At 44.6% G+C, this 19,690-nt stretch overlaps 1 protein-coding gene across 1 annotated transcript; it reads left to right on the top strand.

The window, feature by feature from the left end:
* The first annotated feature begins 6,634 nt into the window (after positions 1-6,634).
* Positions 6,635-7,177, top strand: LOC120107566. Its single transcript, XM_039120897.1, has one exon. It carries the CDS (start codon positions 6,635-6,637, stop codon positions 7,175-7,177), a length of 543 nt encoding a protein of 180 aa, XP_038976825.1.
* Positions 7,178-19,690: the final 12,513 nt, after the last annotated feature.

Raw genomic sequence — 19,690 nt, 5'->3', positions numbered from 1 at the left:
GCCGGACGGATTCCCACCCTTATTTTTTCAGAGATATTGGATGATAGTAGGTCGAGATGTGACGGCGGCTATACAGCAGTTCTTTCGTACAGCAGTGATGGCAGCAGATTGGCAGAGGATTTTTATTACCTTGATACCGAAGCGGCAGGATGCCACGGGGCCGAGTCACTTTCGTCCGATCAGCCTTTGTACGACCTTGTACAAGGCTACGGCGAAGATACTCGCCGTCAGATTGAGGATGTTCTTCCTAGGCTTATTAGCCTGGAGCAGAGGGCTTTTTTGGAGGGGCGGAGTATATCTGACAATGTGCTTATTGCCCAGGAGTTTATGTTTGATCTTGGTAGGGCTCCGGTGAGGAGGAGTTTTATGGGGATCAAACTTGATATGGAGAGGGCCTATGATAGGGTGAGGTGGGATTTCTTACAGCAGTCCTTGCAGGGATTCGGATTTCCTGAGCTGTGGATCAGATGGGTGATGGGTTGTGTGCGTGCCCCGTCCTTTGCTATCTTGGTAAACGGGACGCCGTCTCGTTTCTTTGTGTCGTCAGGGGGGTTGCGTCAGGGGTGCCCCCTTTCTCCCCTATTATTCATTATGTGCTCAGATGCATTATCTAGAGCCCTACGACGGGCAGTGGCCTCTCAGGAGCTGGAGGTTTATAGGCCGATGGTGAGGGCTCATCCGATCTCCCACTTGTTGTTTGCTGATGATTGTTTGCTCCTGGCTAGGTCGTCACGGCAGACGGCCCGAGTTATTTGTCAGATAATGCGGGATTACTGTGCAGCATCGGGACAGCGGGTCAATCTGATCAAGTCAGCTATTACTTTCAGTCCGAAGACCAGAGTAGCGGAGAGACGGGCTATAGTGGAGATCCTGGGGGTGCGAGAGCAGGAGGGCATGATGACATATTTGGGGGTCCCGCTCTCCGGTCAGCGGCTGCGGCGGAGGGACTGTACCTCTCTGGAGCTCAGTATCAGACGCAGACTAGAGGGGTGGCAGATGCATACACTTTCTATGATGGGTAGGATCACTCTGGTCCAATCAGTTCTTACCTCGGTTCCCATCTATCTACTTTCTAATACTCTCATTTCAGTTACAGTCCTGAGGTCCCTTGAGCAGCTATTCAGGAACTTCATTTGGGGGAGGTGCAGTGGTAGAGGGGGAGTCCACTTGATGGCGTGGGATGTTGTGTGCCAGCCGATTAGCCACGGAGGTCTGGGGGTGCAGTCCCTGGTGGCGATGCGGGAGGCCCTAGCGGCTAGACATGCAGTTAGATTTGTGCTTGAGCCCGAGAGTATGTGGTCCTCACTGATGAGGGCCAAGTATGGTACCTTGGCTACTGGGGTGCGAGCTGGTCGACGCCATTCACCGATTTGGAGGGAGATTTGCACTAGAGCAGGGGTGGTGCTTCCAGAGATTAGATGGACCATAGGGGACGGCCGGTCTATTGATGTGCTGGAGGATAGCTGGGTGACCGAGTTGCTGATTTGTCGCATACCAACCATGGTGGATTTGTCGAGGTTAGCGGGGTGCAGAGTTAGCGAGCTGTTGACCGCAGAGGGGGGTCGATGGAGGGAGGAGATGATCCGGGAGGTCTTTGGGGAGCAGCTGGCGGAGTCGGTTCTGTCTCTTCCGATTTTCGGTGGTGGGGGGGCCGATAGGCTAGTATGGGTCCCGACTGGACGGACGCGGGTGCGTGCCAGTGATCTTCGTGCATTGATCGGTAGGGAGCCCGCTCGTCAGATTGAGGGTGGTTGGATATGGAGGTTGCGGATTCACCCGCGAGTGGCGTTATTCATTTGGAAGGTGGCCTGGGGCTGCCTTCCTACGAGGAGCTTGTTAGCCCGGCGTGGCATGGTGGTCTCTCAGTATTGTGAGGAGTGTGCAGATGTTGAGGAGATGACTGAGCATGTTCTTTTGCAGTGTCCCAGAGCCAGAGAGATATGGAGGAGGTCATCGGTCCTACTACCCGACTCGATAGTCTCTGTGCAGGATATGATTCAGATGCTGAGAGCTTCCATACAGAGTCCCCGATGTACAGAGGCAGGGATTTTGATGGCATATCTGTCCTACCACATTTGGTTGGACAGGAATGCCGACCTATTTGAGGGGAGCAGGTTGTCCCCGAGGAGGGTGGTGGATAGAGCTGCGCTATATGCGAGGGAGGTTATAGTGGCTACCGTTCGATTCTCTTCTGAGATAGTCAGGGACACCTGGGGTACTCTCCACGCTGCTTCAACGCCCCGGTTTGCCCTTGTTTCTTGGGTACCCCCACCCCTTGACTATCTCAAAGTAAATTTCGACGGCAGTCGGTCAGTGGATGGTGCAGCTGGAGGGGTTGGATTTGTGATTAGGGACCACCTTGGCAGGTTGATAGCAGCAGGAGGGAGGCGCACGCCAGGACTTACAGTGGTTGGGGCAGAGCTGCAGGCAGCCTGGGAGGGTATATCCTATGCGTGGCAGGTACTTGGTGTGGAGCGGGTCTGCCTTGAGGGAGATTCATCCGTGGTTATCGACTGGCTCCGAGGGGCGGACCGGTTTGGGGATGGTCACCCCCTCATCCGGGAGATCCGTAGGGTGGTGCTGCTGTTGGGCGAGGTTCAGATAGGACATGTGTTCAGGAAGGCGAACAGGGCTGCAGACTGGGTCGCCTCTTATGTTGCTCGGCATTCCGGGGATTTTACTTGGACGTCTGCTTCTGATGTTCACCCTTTTTTGCATCTTTTACTTTCCCGCGATTTAGCAGGTTGTACTCACGTTAGAGCTATATGAAATGAGTAACCGCTTTTACCAAAAAAAAAAAAAAAACTATGCAAATGCAGCCAGAGGATGTTAACTTGAGCATAGGTGAAGAGTAAGGGAAGAAAACACCCGAGTGCAAGAGAGGAGGAAAAAGATTAGAAAAAGAAAAGGGTAAACCCTTTAACACAGATCCAGTGACCCGAAGTGTAAATGCTGAAGATCTCGTCCTACAAGGTATCAAATAGAAAATAAACGTGCTAATTTTCTATAGCGATATGTAACAAGGGCCCTCCACCATGCTTCCAAATTTCTTCAACAAGACTAGCCTTCTCATTTTTTGTTTTTAATATAAAGGAGGCCAGGCCACCCATATATTTATTAAAATTATTAGCTCAGTTGTTGACCGTCTAAATTTTTAAAAAATCTTCATGCAGCCAATATTCAAAAGATCACCAAAGAATATATACCATGAAGAAAAGAAAACCAGAGTCTTCTTCGGTGTGGAGATTTATGTATTGTTTCATAATATTTTTGTGCAACTGCTCATAATGATTAATACATACAAGGATGGAAATGCATAGTAATAGATTCCAAAAATATACTCTGGGAATCCTATATGATCTTAAAAATCTGCAAATACGGTAATCCTTTAATAGAAAATATGCAATAGAAGATTCCAAAAATATTTTTGATAATTCTTTGAATATTATTTGGTGATCTTTTGAATATTTGGCTGCATGATCTTGAAAATTTTTGCAAATTTATACAATCAACAATTGGGCTAATATATAAAGGATTGGCTAATGCTACGACCGAGGTTGTTGTCGGGTTACCACCGCACGCGTTGCAACGATCGCAGCGGAAATAAATGCGCGGGGTCGTTCATCTTATGAACGTCTTAGGGAATGTAGATTTCAAAAAAATTCTGAGCTCTCTAACTTAGAAAATAATGAAATCTTAAGGAAAGATTTAAATTACTAACTTGATTACTTTCAGATCTTAAAATTCAGAATTGTAAAGATCCTATCTTTACCTTTGAGTGGGTAGATTTTTACCGCTATCTGATGATCGATGATTCGGTTCGCTTGAAGCCGCACAAATATCCGGCCTCTACATGTATCCATATGAGGTAGATCGCTCCAAAAATCTTGATCTCACCGAAGTGCTAGCTCCCTTACAGAGATCTTTTCTTGATGGCTGATTTTCTCTCTCTTTCAATCAATTCCTTAACTGCTTTGAGAAGAAGGAGGAAGAGGAAGAAGACGTCGGCTCTACTTCTTCTCCCTTTTCTGCTCACGCCTGGAAGGAGAAGGAGGAAGGGGGTGGGCGGCTGAATCAAGGGATCTCCAATGCCCCTAAGCCCTCATGCCACCCCTCCTTTTATAGGCATCTTATACCTTGGCAAAACAAGAAAAATATTTCTCCAAATCTTTTCTTGTTTCACCACTCCTAATTCTTCCACATCTCTTACTTAATTCTTCCACACCTCTTACTTAATTCTTCCACACCCCTTACTTAAAAGGGATTGGAGATAATCAAGGAGAAGCAACAAAGCCTCTTCTTGCGCCATGTGTTAAGCCAAGAGGAGGAGGGCGGACGCCCCTCCTCTTGTGGCGTATGGAACCAAAGAAGGAAAGGAGGGGGACACCCCTCCTTCCTTTGGGCACCCTCCTTATTTTCTCCCTTATTTTGGCCTGCATGAAGGAAGGGATACTCCCTTCCTTTCATGCTTAAATTTTCTAATCCAATTAGGAAACATGTGGTCCCTCTTGATTAATTGAATCCTAATCCAATTAGGACCCAATGTATCCTCCAAATTGATTCATATGAATTCTAATCTAATTAGGATCTGATGGAGGGAAAAGTGGATCACCTAACACATGATTTAAAGCACTCGAGTCCGATGGCAGGCATGACCTTGGCAAGTATGACCTCGGCAGGTGTGATCTCGGCAAGCATGGCCCCGACAAGCATGACTTCGGCAGGCATGATCTTGATAAGCATGGTCTCGGCTGAGCAAGGCCCGATTGACCTCGAGGCCAAAGAAGACCAAGTCAGAAGCTGAGACCGACCCCAACTCCACCAACAGTCAAGCTGGTCACTAAATCGGAGCGTCTGCCTAAAGAATGGGTCACCTAATCCTCCATATTCGGGATCAAATCCTGCAGACTCCGCCACAACAGCTGTCAACATTTGAATCCTTGCAATCTCAACCGATTGCTAGCTAGCCTGAAATTTCGTGCCCTCTAAGGTAATTCATTTAACCCAAGATTTGCGCAATCGCATCCAATTGCGAGTAACCGCTACATCCCTTCCTATAAAGAAGGAAGGACTCCAGGGAGAGAGGCATCTTCTCCCCTCGCTAGAAAAGATCTCTCTATTAAAATATCTAAAAATCTCTCTCTAACTTAAGCATCGGAGGGCTTTCGCTGGATCCCCCGGCCCAAGCTTCCTGCAGGTCCACTGGAGATAGCCGTCCGCCACCGCACTGTAGCAGAAGCTCCTCCTCCTGGTTTGCGGTCACCCCCGGATCTGATTTTCAACAACAGTTGGCGCTAGAGGAAGGGAACAAGTCATGATCATGAGACTAAGGAGTAGAGGGGCTTCTAATGCCTCCAGACATCGCGCACCAAGCCCAAGCCGCTCGGTCCAGAATCCACCACCGAGGCCTCCAGCAGATCAAGTTCCGTAGATCCAACCTGAACAATTCGACGTGCTGGTGCAGCAAGTCCAAGCGCTAGCCACAGCAGTCCAAAGCCTGCAACAAGTGGAGGCCCCTCTTGTGCCGCCTCCACGAGTTCACACTCGATCGGCACTCCCTCCAGATGGGCCTGTGTCCCGAGGCCGTAATCCCCGCCATTGCTCTTTAAGGATCAATAATGGGGAACGACGTCGTCACCAGGATTCTTCCTGGGCGTCCCCTCGGGGGGAGCCGTCAAGGAGTCACCAGGATAGAAGGCCGCAGCCTTCTGAAGCCAGATCGACCCGGGTCAGTCAGTACCAGGACGGACCAATACGGCGACTTCTCAAGGCGGAGAACTCGACAATAAGGTCGAAGAATTCGAGTGGCAAATCGAGGCGCTCTAGGACCAAAGGGTAAGGCGTGAGGGCGACCCTGATTTTACCACCAAGTCACCTTTCTCCTACCTAATCAGGATGAACCAATTCCATCGAGATTCAAGATGCCCCAAATAGAGCCATATAATGGGACAACTGATCCACTGGATCATTTGGAGAGTTACAGAGCCCTCATGGCACTGCAAGGATCCTCGGAGGCTCTACTATGCAAGGCCTTCCCCACAGCCCTCCGAGGAATGGCTCGACATTGGTTCTTCGGGCTGAAGCCGAACACCTTGTTCTTCCTTTGAGCAGCTGGGCAGGCAGTTTGCAGCCAATTTTGCTGCTAGCCGGCGTCAACGACGAACATCGGATTCTCTTCTGGATATCAAGTAAAAGGAGGAAGAATTTCTGAAATACTACATCGATCACTTCACCGCCGCTACTTGGGAGGTCTGCGATCTCGATCAATCAATCGCCATGTCAGCATTGAAAACGGGGAGCTCGGTCCTATAAGTTTCTCTTCTCCATTGAGAAGAATTTTTTTGCCAATTTCATGGAGATGCTGGCCTGAGCTCACAAATATGTAAAGGCTGAAGAGGCCACGGCCTCTCGGTGAGACGCCGCCGAACGACCCTCAAAGGCGCAGAAAAGGCGTTGCGAGGAGCGCGGCCGCCCAAGAAGTCGGTCGCCCCGCCGAGAAAAAAATTTGCCTCGATTGAGGAGCCCATCTCGTCTGAGGTTGTAGCCCCGACCGAGATCTCCGCCTCGATCGAGAACGCCACCAAGGAGGTACGGAAACTATACTTCCCTCACCACTACTCAAGCCGAGATCGTCATGGAGATAGAAGGCCGAGGCTATCTTCGACCTCCACCACCGATGCGAGAGTCGGAAGCTCGGCAATGCTCTAGGAAGTACTATCGCTTTCATCAAGATCACGACCACGACACAGAGGAGTGCTTCCGACTCCGAGACGAGATTGAAGCACTTATCCATTGTGGGATGCTCAACCAATTTGTACGAAACCGGCGTGATGAAGGAGAACCAGTGGAGAACGCCATGCCACCTGAATATCAAAACAATAACAGACCCATTGCTGGCACTATCAACGCCATAGGAGGGGGCTCTGCCAAAGGAAGCTCGGCTAAAGAACCTGCTGAGAAGGAAGCCCCCTTGAAGCGTCAGCACATGACAGAAGCTATCTCGTTCTCGGATGAAGACTTAAAAGGAGTTGAAACTCCCCATGATGATGTTGTGGTTATCTCCCTTGTTATGAATAAGTTTGATATAAAACGTGTTTTAGTTGATAATGGAAGCTCTGCAAACGTATTATTCTATGATGCTTTCCAAAAAATGGGAATGACAAATGATCAACTCTAGGGAATGAACACACCACTGGTCGGGTTCTCTGGGGATTCAGTCCTGGTTGAAGGAATTGTTAGCCTACCTGTCACGGCCGGGCTCGCCTCCAGAGCGAGTACTGTGAAAACGGACTTCCTAGTAGTCCGGGTGGCCTTAGTCTACAATGCTATTCTCGGCCGACCTGGACTCAATGCTCTCTGGGCCATAGTTTCAACCTACCATCTGCTCATGTGGTTCCCCACCGAACGGGGAGTCGGTGAAGTTCGAGGGGACCAAGCAACGGCCAAACAATGCTACATGGCGACCCTTAAAGCAAAATAACTAGCTAAAACATCAGTCTAAGTCCCGACCTTGGCACTACCTATCGAGACCCTGGAAGTGCGGGACGAGCCTAGAAAGTAACGAGCAGAGCCTGGGGAGCTCCTACTTCAAATCTCCTTAAGAGAGGACCGCCCGTATCAAACCGTACAGGTTGACTCCAGCCTAAGCCCTCATGAGCTAGACTGCATGATCGAATTTCTCCAAGCCAATACCGATGTATTCGCCTGGTCGCCCACTGACATGCCAGGAATAAATCCTGAAGTTATGGTTCACCGACTCTAGGTGAGCCCAACCTACAAGCCTGTGACAGAAAAAATGGAGCTTTGCACCAGAACGACAGCAAGCGGTGGTCGAGGAGGTGGACAAACTTCTTGAGGTCGGCTTATCAGAGAGGTCACCTATCCGGACTGGCTCACCAACGTGGTCCTCGTGAAAAAACTAATGGAAAGTGGCATATGTGTGTGGACTACACCGACATGAACAAGACCTGCCTGAAAAATAGTTTGCCACTCCTCAGGATCTACCAGCTTGTTGATTCTACCTCAGGACACCAGTTGCTGACGTTCATGGATACCTTCTCGGGGTACAATCAGATCCGAATGGTGCCCGAAGATGAGAAAAAGACTGCCTTTATAACTGACAAAGGCCTCTATTGCTACAGGGTGATGCCATTCGGGTTGAAGAACATTGGGGGAAACTTACCAAAGGCTGGTCAGCAAGGTCTTCAAGGACCAGATAGGCCGGAACATGGAGGTCTATGTGGATGACATATTGGTGAAAAGCCAGACGGCCGAACATCACATAGCTGACCTCGACAAAGCATTTTCCACTCCTAGGAAGTATCAGATGAAGCTCAACCCCACGAAGTGTGCCTTTGGAGTTATCTCAGGCAAGTTCCTCGATTTCGTGGTAACTCAACGCGGGATCGAAGCGAACTCAGAAAAAATCCGAGCACTGCAGGAGATGGCACCACCAAAGATGGTCAAAGAAGTACAACGGCTTGCTGGATGAGTTGCGGCCTTGGGGAGTTTTATCTCGAGGTTGGCAGAGCGATGTCTTCCTTTTTTCAAGATTCTCAAATGGCCAAAGAACTGTAGTGCGGATTGGCTACAGTAAGTTCATTTTGGAATAGGGTTGCATCTAGATGGGATTTATCAACCTTGATAGATTAGGAGTGATCCTATGTGATTTAAGAGACTGAGTTCGATAAATTCTTGGCCAGGTATTTTGGAAAAAGAGTTTTCTATATCTCGAACTAGAAGTCGTATAAATTTGACATATGACGGACGATGGGGTTTGACGAGATATCCATAACCTCCATAACATCGGGATCCATGATAGAGGGACTGTATCATACGCTAAATGCACCTAGAGGTTCAGACATTCCATTCTGCTGGGTTGCCACCACATTACTGCTAGGTGTCACTGGTGGATTGTGAGACTCGAAGGCATTCACTTGGTGATCAGTGAACCTTGAGAGTAGAATTGAAAATCGTTTCAGTCCACTGAAAGAAGTTTCAGTGATATTGAGATGGAGATCTCAATATATCTCACTACCAGTCAGAATAGAACCTACGGGATTACACACATAGAGAATTTAATTAGTCAGACTATCATAATTATAATTTGAAATCACAATAGAAATTAATCATCAATATGATTGGTGATTGAATTAACCCACTAAGTGTTAATGAGTTAATGGGAAGAAGAATAAGTGGAATTGATTGCAATTGGATTGCAATTAGGCTGATTTAATGAGCCAAATCAAATTGGTGGGTTCATGATTGGGTCAATTTGATTAAACTAAGATTTGTGCGGATTTTAAAGACCACATGTCGTCATTGGATGAATATGACCTAAGTCGTGTTCACATATGCGGACTTTAAAGTCCACATGGCGTTGTAGGATGCATGCTTCCAAATCAATTAATTCTCCTAATGAGATTTAGAAGTCCTAATGTGATTAGAAAATTAATTCAATTGATTAAGTGGACACATGTCATGCATCTATGAGCACAAGGATTGGACACTTGGCATTATCCAAGGGTGGGTTATAGTCCCATACTCCTAATAAGATTAGGAGAAGCCCTAAACCCAATCTATAAAAGGAAGCAAGGAAGACATTATGAATTAATTCTCTCCTCTTTCTCTCCATGCTTTCCTTTCTCTTTTCCTCTTCCCTTCCCACAGCAGCAAAAGGAGATCCCTTCTCCTCACGGCAGCAAGGTGAAGGATCCCCTTTCTTCTTCCTCCAAGGTGTTGGAAAGCAAAGAAGAAGAAGGATCAAGGAAGAGAGATCAATTCAGCCCAAGGAAGAAAGAGTTCTTCCTCCCACGTCAAGCTTCTTCCTTTCCTCCTTGTCCACGGCTGAAAGAGGGCTTCTTCTTCCTCTTCTTCCACGGCATCAAGGTTAGGAAGATTCACGTGCAAAGCTACCTCCTCCTCTTTCTTAATTGCGAGCAAGGTTGAAGAAGAAAGCGTTCTTCTTCAAAGAGGTATGTTCCAAAATTTCTTTCAACTTATGATAGTCATGAGAGGTCTTTGCAAGGAGATAGCACTCCGGTAAAACCTATTCTCAGATGATTAGATCCTCGTGTAGATACCTGTAGAGGCCGGATAATTGTGCGGCTGAAATAGGAACCTAGAATAGATCATCAGGCTGCGGTGTTCTACACCTGCAGAATTTTTGAAGATGAGATCTTCAAATCTAAAACTTCTGATTTTTGTTTCAGTTTTATAAATCTTAATCAACCCTCCTCAGATCCTAATCTTTCCTTCCTAATGAGTTCAAAGATCTTCTAGATTTGGATCCAGAAATTTTTTGAATTCTACGATCCGAGGCGCATTCATACGATGAACGACATCCCGTTCGAATTCCGCTGCGAACGTCGCATCAAACAAGGCGTAACTCAGCAGTGGCATTAGAGCCATGGTTCTAGGGAGCATGATTAGGACTTAAGGACTGATTACCACGTTTTTAATCTGATTTTCTGCGTGCTAAAATTTTAAGTTGTTGAAATTTTTAGCATGCAGATTTTTATTTGCTTTGATTTTGCAAATTGTTTTAGAATTGCAATTAGATTACAATGTTTGAAATCAAGTAATACATGATCTGAAATTCAGAGAAAGCATAATAGATTAAAAGTTTTCAGATCTGAAAAATATACATGAAATGCATGTGGTAATCATAATGTTCATACTTATTTAAGGTTATGTTTAAAATAATGTATACATGAGATGTATGTATTAGTTAAACAAAATTTATTTGCATGAGATGTAAATAAAATCCTTAAACAATAGGATATTTACATAAGATGTAAACTGAAACAATTATGTCATTTACATAAGATGTAATCACATAATATATGAAAGGGTTTCATAATTACATTGGATGTAAACCTGAACCAATGTGATATTTACATAAGATGTAAATCGAATGACATATGGTATGGGGTAGATGGTTACATTAGATGTAAATTCCAAGAGACCTAAAACCTTCCTAAATCAATCGAGAGTGAATGATACATTGAGCTAGCCATATTTGATTAATTGATCTAATTGGTGTCTAGGAAAGCTCAAAGGTGGTTACTTAATTAGGACCTTACTCTCTAAGTAAGGGGAGCCTCTCACCTGCTTACCTGGCCAATTGATCGATTACCTCCTATGGAAAGCTCAAAGTTGGAACCACTAAGATCTGATTACCTAATATTAAGTCGATTGGTCTTCCACCATAGTAGAGTTGCTAAGATCTTTTCAGCGTTGATTAGTCTCGACTGGATACAGTGGGCTAGTTGCATCGGAGGATTGGACCTCTCTATTAACATGAGATATTGTGGGGTAAGGATGGGGTTGGGCTCCAATAACTGTTAGGTGAGGATCCAATCATAGCTTTTTTTGCGGGATATACGGTGGGTCTGACTTAACCAAGAAACGGGTCCAATAACTGTTAGGTAAGGTTCTTATGACTTGGAGACCAGGTTAGCTCAATATGCTTACGAAGCATTGTACAAGAGTTGTACACTCATCGTCTATGTATCTCCAATAATTATTAGATGAGGTAACATGTAGATTGGTGGGACCGCAGCACCCCACTCGAAACCCTAAGTTGCAGATTTTCGTATCTTTACCAGGGGAGTGTGAGAGATCCGAGAAATAGTGGAAGGATTTGATCCAATTTTGTTTTAAAGGTTCCTAAAACAAATTAATGTCAAATACAAATTTCTAATTAGAATCTTTACTCTCTGCAGATGTCAATGGCTTCCAACCTGATAGTTCGAATTCTAGATAATAATAGGTTGACCGGACCAAACTATAAAGATTGGCTCCGCAACTTGAAGATTGTCTTGAGTTGTGAAAAGATAGCTTATGTCCTTCCTTGACCATGAACTCCCGGTGTTACCAGCCTGTGCAACCAATGAGCAGTGTGAGACGCACGAAAATAGTTAGATGACGACAATAAGGTTAGGTGCTACATTTTGGCATCTATGTCCAACGAATTGCAATGCCAGCATGAGAGTATGAAGACTAAGGACATACTTGATCACCTACGAGAGTTATATAGTGAACAGAGTCGCACAACGAGGTTTGAAGTGTCTAAGCGGCTCTTCAAAGCCAAGATGCGATGGGCAGTTCGTCCATGAACATGGTTTGATCATGATCAAGGATCTTGAGGAGCTTGAGAAGCTTGGTATGACCATGCACAAGGATTTGCAAACGGATTTGATCCTACAGTCATTGCCATCTTCATATGGGCAGTTTATTGTAAACTATCATATGAATAAAATTGAATGCACCAAACTTGAATTGTTGAATATGTTGGTGACAACTGAGGGAGCCTTGAAAGGTTCAAGGGGCACAGTTCTCATTGTTGAGTTAGCTTCTACTTTTAAGAGAAAGTCTACTGGGAAGAAGAAGAAGTATGCGAAGAAGCAGAAGACCGAAAAAAAGCCAAAGAAAGAAGTTCCTAAGAAGAAGGCCGAACCCAAAGAAAATTGTTTCCATTGCAATAAAGACGGCCATTGGAAGAGGAACTGTCCTATCTACATGAAAAATATAAAGAGCAAGAAGGGTGACATGCCTTCTGAAGGTATGTCTAATATGCTCATTATTGAAACTAATCTAACGGTTTCTTCTATTTCCATTTGGGTTACAGACTCTGGTTGTAGTATTCACTTGTGCACTACCATGTAGGGTCTAAAGGAAAGTAGGAGGCTTACGGAAGGTACGGTAACCCTACGGGTTGGCAATGGAGCAAGGGTTGCTACTGTTGCTGTGGGCACATTTTCTTTGCATTTACCGTCAGGATTTAGTTTGATACTTAGAGATTGTTATTTTGTACCTAGTGCTAGCAGAAATCTGATTTCTGTATCTTGTCTGGCATAGGAACATTATGAATTCAATTTCAATAAAGACTGCGTTTCCATTATTTGCGAAATAAACTGTTTGGACGTGGTTTTATGATTGACGGTCTCTATCACTTACATATGTATGTATCTGTGAACGTATCTGTGAATTAACAAATTAGAGAAACATTGGCTTTTGAGTTCGTTGACTTCTGAGTCATATCCGATTTATGAATCCTGTCTTCAAGAAAAAATGGTCAAATTACCCTTTGTAGGACACGGGAAGAGGTCCACTGAAATACTTGCCCTAGTACACACTGATATGTGTGGCCCATTCGATGTGCAGGCTAGGGGTCAATTTTTTTACTTTATTACTTTTACCAATGATTTCTCACGGTATGGTTATGTCTATCTTATGAGATATAAATCTGAAGCATTTGAAAGGTTCAAAGAATTCAGATTTGAAGTAGAAAAGCAGACAGAAAAACTCATTAAGGTTCTTCGATCAGATCGAGAGGGAGAATACCTTAGTGGAGAGTTTCGAGATTATATCAAACAAAATGGTATAGTTTCACAATGGATACCTCCTGGAACACCTCAACCAACGGAGTGTCAGAAAGGAGGAATCAGACCCTATTGGATATGGTCAGGTTCATGATGAGCTTTACTGAATTACCTTTATTCTTGTGGGGAGATGCCCTACTTACAGCTATCTACATATTGAATAGAGTTTCCTCTAAGTCCATTCCTACCACACCATATGAGATATGGCATAGTAAGAAACCAAGTCTTGGTTATCTCAAGATTTGGGGATGTCCGGCCCAAGTCAAGCGATAACAGGCGGACAAGTTAGAGGCTAGGACAATTGGTGCTCGTTTCATTGGATATCTTAAAGAGTCGTTAGGATATAATTTTTACATCCCAGAGGATCACAAAGTATTTGTGAGCCGACATGCCATCTTCTTGAAAAAATAGTTTATTCTTGATAGAGGCAGTGGGAGAAAAATTGAGCTCGAAGAGAAAGTATCTGAAGAGCAACGAGCAATTGAGCCTAGTAAATCTATTCACATTGAGCCAATACATGAAGAACCTCGTCCACTTCATAGAACCAGTATGATCTCCCATCCTCCTAAAAGATACTTAGGTATGCTTACAGAGAAAATAGAGGAAGAGTTCCTCATGGGAGAAAGAGATCATAGTGATGATCCTAAGACCTACAACGAAGCGATGTTAGACATCGACTCCGAAAAATGGATGGATGCGATGAAGTCAGAAATAAACTCCATGCATTCCAACCAAGTATGGACTTAGTAGATCCGCCTGAAGGTATAGTACCTATTGGGTGTAAATAGATCTACAAAAGAAAAATGGGTTCGGATGGCAAGGTAAAGACCTATAAGGCAAGGTTGGTAGCAAAAGGTTATAGTCAGCGCGAAGGTATTGACTATCAGGATACCTTTTCACCGGTAACCATGCTGAAGTCCATTCGAACGTTGCTTGCCATTGCAGCTTATCATGATTATGAGATATGACAGATGGATGTGAAAACTGCATTCCTTAATGGATATCTTGAGGAAGATATCTATATGGAACAGCCTCAGGGTTTCACTTCCAATGATGGTGATCACAAGGTCTGCAAGCTACAAAGATCCATTTATGGACTAAAACAAGCATCTCGGAGTTGGAACACTCGTTTCGATGATGTGATCAAATCGTTTGATTTCATCAAGATCGAAGAGGAACCATGTGTGTACAGAAAGGTCAGTGGAAGGGCTATAGTATTTCTCGTATTGTACGTGGATGATATACTCCTGATTGGAAATGATATTCCCACGCTCACATCGGTCAAGTTATGGTTGTCTAAGAAGTTCTCCATGAAAGACCTAGGTGAAGCATCTTATATTTTGGGGATTAAGATCTATAGAGATAGATCTAAGAGGATGCTTGGCCTATTACAGAAAATGTACATAGAGGAAGTGCTGAAGAGGTTTAGCATGGAAAGCTCTAAGAGGGGATTGTTACCCCTAAGGCATGGGATAAATCTCTCCAAAAAGAAGTACCCCAAAACATCTGAAGAGATTCAGCGCATGAGTAGGATCCCTTATGCATCGGCAATAGGGAGCCTCATTTATAACATGCTATGTACTCGACCTAATATAGCACATGCTATGAGTGTCACAAGCAGATATCAGTCAAATCCAGGCGAGGAGCACTGGATAGCTGTGAAAAATATCCTTAAGTACTTGAGAAGGACTAAGGATATGTTTTTGATCTTTGGGGGAGGCACAAAGTTAAAGGTAGAAGGATATACTAATTTAGACTTCATGACTGATCCTGATGATAAAAAGTCTACATCAGGATATGTATTCTTATGCAATGGAGGATCGGTAAATTGGAAGAGTTCCAAGCAACCGATTATTACAGTTCTACCATGGAAGCAGAGTACAATGTTGCATCGGATGCTGCGAAGGAAGCATTTTGGTACAAAAAGTTTGTCGAAGAGCTAGAAGTCATGTCATCAGATGCCATAACCCTTTTCTGCGACAACAACGGTGCCATAGCACTTGCCATCTAATTCGCGACTACCTCGAAAAGAAATATGGAGAGTAAACTCCACTGATAACGTGGCGGACCCATTCACTAAGCAGCTGAGTCAGAAGAAATTAGAAGTCCATCTTGAAAAAATGGAACTTAAATACATGTCTGATTGGCTTTAGTGCAAGTGAAAGTTTGTTAGAAGTATGCCCTAGAAGCCAACGTGGCTGACGCATATTTGTAATCCGGAGCATAAATTTGTAATTTGACACTTATTAACAAATAAGATTAGGCAATTTGTTTTTCATTCATGTTTGTATGTGTTCATGAATCGTCCAAGAAATTAATAGATGATGACACATATTCTCAAAAAGTTGAGAATTTGAGGCATGTTTCATTAGGGATTAATTTCTAAATGCTCCTGATCGATGGTCCATCATGGGGGACGGTGATCGATCCACTGAGATTAGTGCATAGATCACTTAGTCAGATGAACGAGTCTCGAGTCCATGGTGTAGAGACACTGCAGTGATTATGCGAGTACTTGTTAGAGAACAAGGTACTGAGCATGACCAAAGATAGTAGTCACATGGATGTCTATCCACTCGTCAGTGACTACTTGTGCTGTAGTTGTATGACTGGTCCTTTAACCTGCGATGCCTCAGCTATTCACTGTGAGGTTGCTGTAGTTTGACGAGCATGTGAACTTGGGCCCTAGCCATTCGGATCCTTGTAGTGCGGATTGGCTACAGTAGGTTCATTTTGGAATAGGGTTGTATCTAGATGGGATCTATCGATCTTGATAGATTAGAAGTGATCCTATGTAATTTATGAGACTGAGTTCGATAAATTTCTGGCCAGGTATTTTAGAAAAAGAGTTTTCCATATCTCGAACTGGAAGTCGTATAAATTTGACATATGACGGATGATGGGGTTTGATGAGATATCTATAACCTCCGTTACGTCGGAATCCATGATAGAGAGACTGTATCATACGCTAACTGCACCTAGAGGTTCAGACATTCCATTCTGCTGGGTTGCCACCACATACTGCTAGGTGTCACTGGTGGATTGTGAGACTCGAAGGAATTCACTTGGTGATCAGAAAATCCTGAGAGTAGAACTGAAATCGTTTCAGTCCACTGAAAGAAGTTTCAGTGATATTGAGATGGAGATCTCAATATGTCTCACTACCAGTTAGAATAGAACCTACGGGGTCACACACATAGAGGATTTAATTAGTCAGACTATCATAATTATGATTTGGAATCACAATAGAAATCAATCATCAATATGATTGATGATTGAATTAACCCACTAAGTGTTATTAAGTTAATGGAAGAAGAATTAATGGAATTGATTGCAATTGGATTGCATTGGGCTGATTTAATGAGCCAAATCAAATTGGGTTCGACCCAAATTGATTTGGGTTCATGATTGGGTCAATTTGATTAAACCAAAGTTTGTGCGGATTTTAAAGACCACATGTCGTCGTAGGATGAATATAACTTCAGTCCACACTATGCGTACTTTAAAGTCCACATGGCGTCGTAGGATGCATGCCCCCAAATCAATTAATTCTCCTAATGAGATTAGGAGTCCTAATGTGATTAGAAAATTAATCAATTGATTAAGTGGACACATGTTATGCATCTATAAGCACAAGGATTGGACACTTGGCATTAATCCAAGGGTGGGTTATAGTCCCATACTTCTAATAAGATTAGGAGAAGCCCTAAACCCAATCTATAAAAGGAAAGCAAGGAAGACGTTATGAATTAATTCTCTCCTCTTCCTCTCCACGCTTCCCTTTCTCTTTTCCTCTTCTCTTCCCACGGCAGCAAAAAGGAGACCCCTTCTCCTCACGGCAGCAAGGTGAAGGATCCTCTTTCTTCTTCCTGCAAGGTGTTGGAAAGCAAAGAAGCAGAAGGATCAAGGAAGAGAGATCAATTCAGCCCAAGGAAGAAAGAGTTCTTTCTCCCACGTCAAACTTCTTCCTTTCCTCCTTGTCCACGGCTGAAAGAGGGCTTCTTCTTCCTCTTCTTCCACGGCATCATGGTTAGGAAGATTCACGTGCAAAGCTACCTCCATCTCTTTCTTAATTGTGAGCAAGGTTGAAGAAGAAAACGTTGTTCTTCAAAGAGGTATGTTGCAGAATTTCTTCCAACTTATGATAGTCATGAGAGGTCTTTGCAAGGAGCTAGCACTCCGATAAGACCTATTCTCAAATAATTAGATTCTTGTGTGGATACCTGTAGAGGCCGCACAATTGGGCGGCTCAAACAGGAACCTAGAATAGATCATCAGACTGCGGTGTTCTACATCTGCAGAATTTTTTGAAGATGAGATCTTCAAATCTAAAACTTCTGATTTTTGTTTCAATTTTATAAATCTTAATCAACCCTCCTCAGATCCTAATCTCTTCTTTCTAATGAGTTCAAAGATCTTCGGAATTTTGATCCAAAAAAATTTTGAATTCTACGATCCGAGGCGCGTTCATACGATGAACGACGTTCCGTTCGAATTTCGCTGCGAACATCGCATCGAACGGGGCATAACTTAGCAAGAACTTCGTATGGATCGAAGAGTGCCAGCAAGCTTTCGAAGAACTCAGGTCTCATCTTGCCTCTCCTCCATTGCTCACAAAACCTTAGCAGGGCGACCTCCTTTACCTATACCTTGTTGTGTCCCTGGTAGCAATGAGCTCGGTCCTAGTTCGAGAAGAAGACAAATATCAAAAACCAACATACTACACCAGTCGAATTCTGCGATATGCAGAGATCCGATACTCCAAATTAGAGAAAACAGTGTACGCGCTACTCATCTCAACCCGAAGGCTCCGACCGTACTTCCAAGCCCACACCATGGAAGTATTAACTGACCAACCCATAAAACAAGTTCTACAACGATCGAATCGTGCGGGAAGAATTGCAAGATGGGCAGTCGAGCTCGGGGAATTTGACCTCAAGTACCATCCGAGACCAGCAGTCAAGGCACAAGTGCTCGCCGACTTCATAGTGGAATGCACCCTGTGAGACGACCCCGAGAGCGAGCTTACGTCAAAGGAAGACACCTCAGAGCAGCCATGGATTCTATATGTGGGCAGTTCCTCAACCTCGAGGGGTAGTGGGGAAGGCCTCATTCTTACTAGCCCGGATGGAGTGGTCGCGGAGCAAGCTTTACGCCTCGAGTTTCCGGCCTCAAACAACGAAGTAGAGTATGAAGCGCTCATTACCAGACTGAAATTGGCGAAAGAGCTCAAGGTCGGTAGCCTAAAAGTTTTTAGTGATTCCCAACTGGTCGTGAGCCAAATCTTTGGAGACTTTGAAGCAAGGGAGCCATCAATGCAAAAATATCTCCAGAAGGTACGGAATATCACCTCCATGCTAAACACCTTTGACATCCAGCACATTTTCAGAACAGAGAACGCGAGGGCTGACTTGCTATCAAAGCTGGCAACTTTTCGCATGAGCGAGCTTTCGAGAACCACGACACTCAAGTACCTTAAAGCACCAAGCACCAAGGAGCTTGAGTCAGCCCTCTGCATCAAAACTGAACCGAGCTAGATAGATTCATTTGTCAACTTCTTACATAATGAAGTCCTCCCCGATGATGAACTCAAGGCCTGCCGAATCAAGCGCCAGGCTTCTCGATACCTCTTGTATGAAGGCAAGCTCTATCGCAGGTCCTTCACGTCTCCTCTCCTCAGATGCCTCCATCCCTCAAAGGCGAATTATGCCATGCGAGAAGTTTATGAGGGGATCTGCGGGAACCACCTAGAAAGTCGGGCCTTGACCTACAAAATTCTACGCTAAGGATATTACTAGCCTAAACTTCAAAAAGACGCTGCAAGCATCATCCAAAGGTGTGACCGATGCCAAAGGAATGCTAATGTTCAGCGCCGATCCTTAATTCTACTGACTTCAATCAGTGCCCCCTGGCAGTTTGCCTAATGAGGGATCAACATATTGGGACCGTTCCCCCATGCTACTGGACAAAGAAAGTTTCTCATTATCTCCATTGATTATTTCACCAAGTTGATCGAAGGTGATCGAAGCTGAACCAGTAGCCCAAATCACCGAGCCAAAGATGCGAGAATTCGTATAAAAATTGATAATCTGCAGGTTTGGGCTCATTCACTGCGTGAAAACACTGTTCACATGAACAGTGTTAGGAAAAAAAAAAAAAAACTGATTCACTGTTCATCTTCTTCCTCCCGCAGAGCATCTCGGCTGTCCACCTTCCACTGCGTCTTCCCGTCGATCCCGCGGCCGTCCACCTTCCACGACGTCCTCCCGTCGATCCCGCGGCCAGTCTCTCTTCCTAGCCGTCCG

Source organism: Phoenix dactylifera, unplaced genomic scaffold (genome assembly GCF_009389715.1).
Source record: "Phoenix dactylifera cultivar Barhee BC4 unplaced genomic scaffold, palm_55x_up_171113_PBpolish2nd_filt_p 000903F, whole genome shotgun sequence".
Classification (NCBI taxonomy): Eukaryota; Viridiplantae; Streptophyta; class Magnoliopsida; order Arecales; family Arecaceae; genus Phoenix; species Phoenix dactylifera.
The sequence above is the reverse complement of the archived record's forward strand: the minus strand, read 5'-3'. Positions and strand labels throughout refer to the sequence as shown.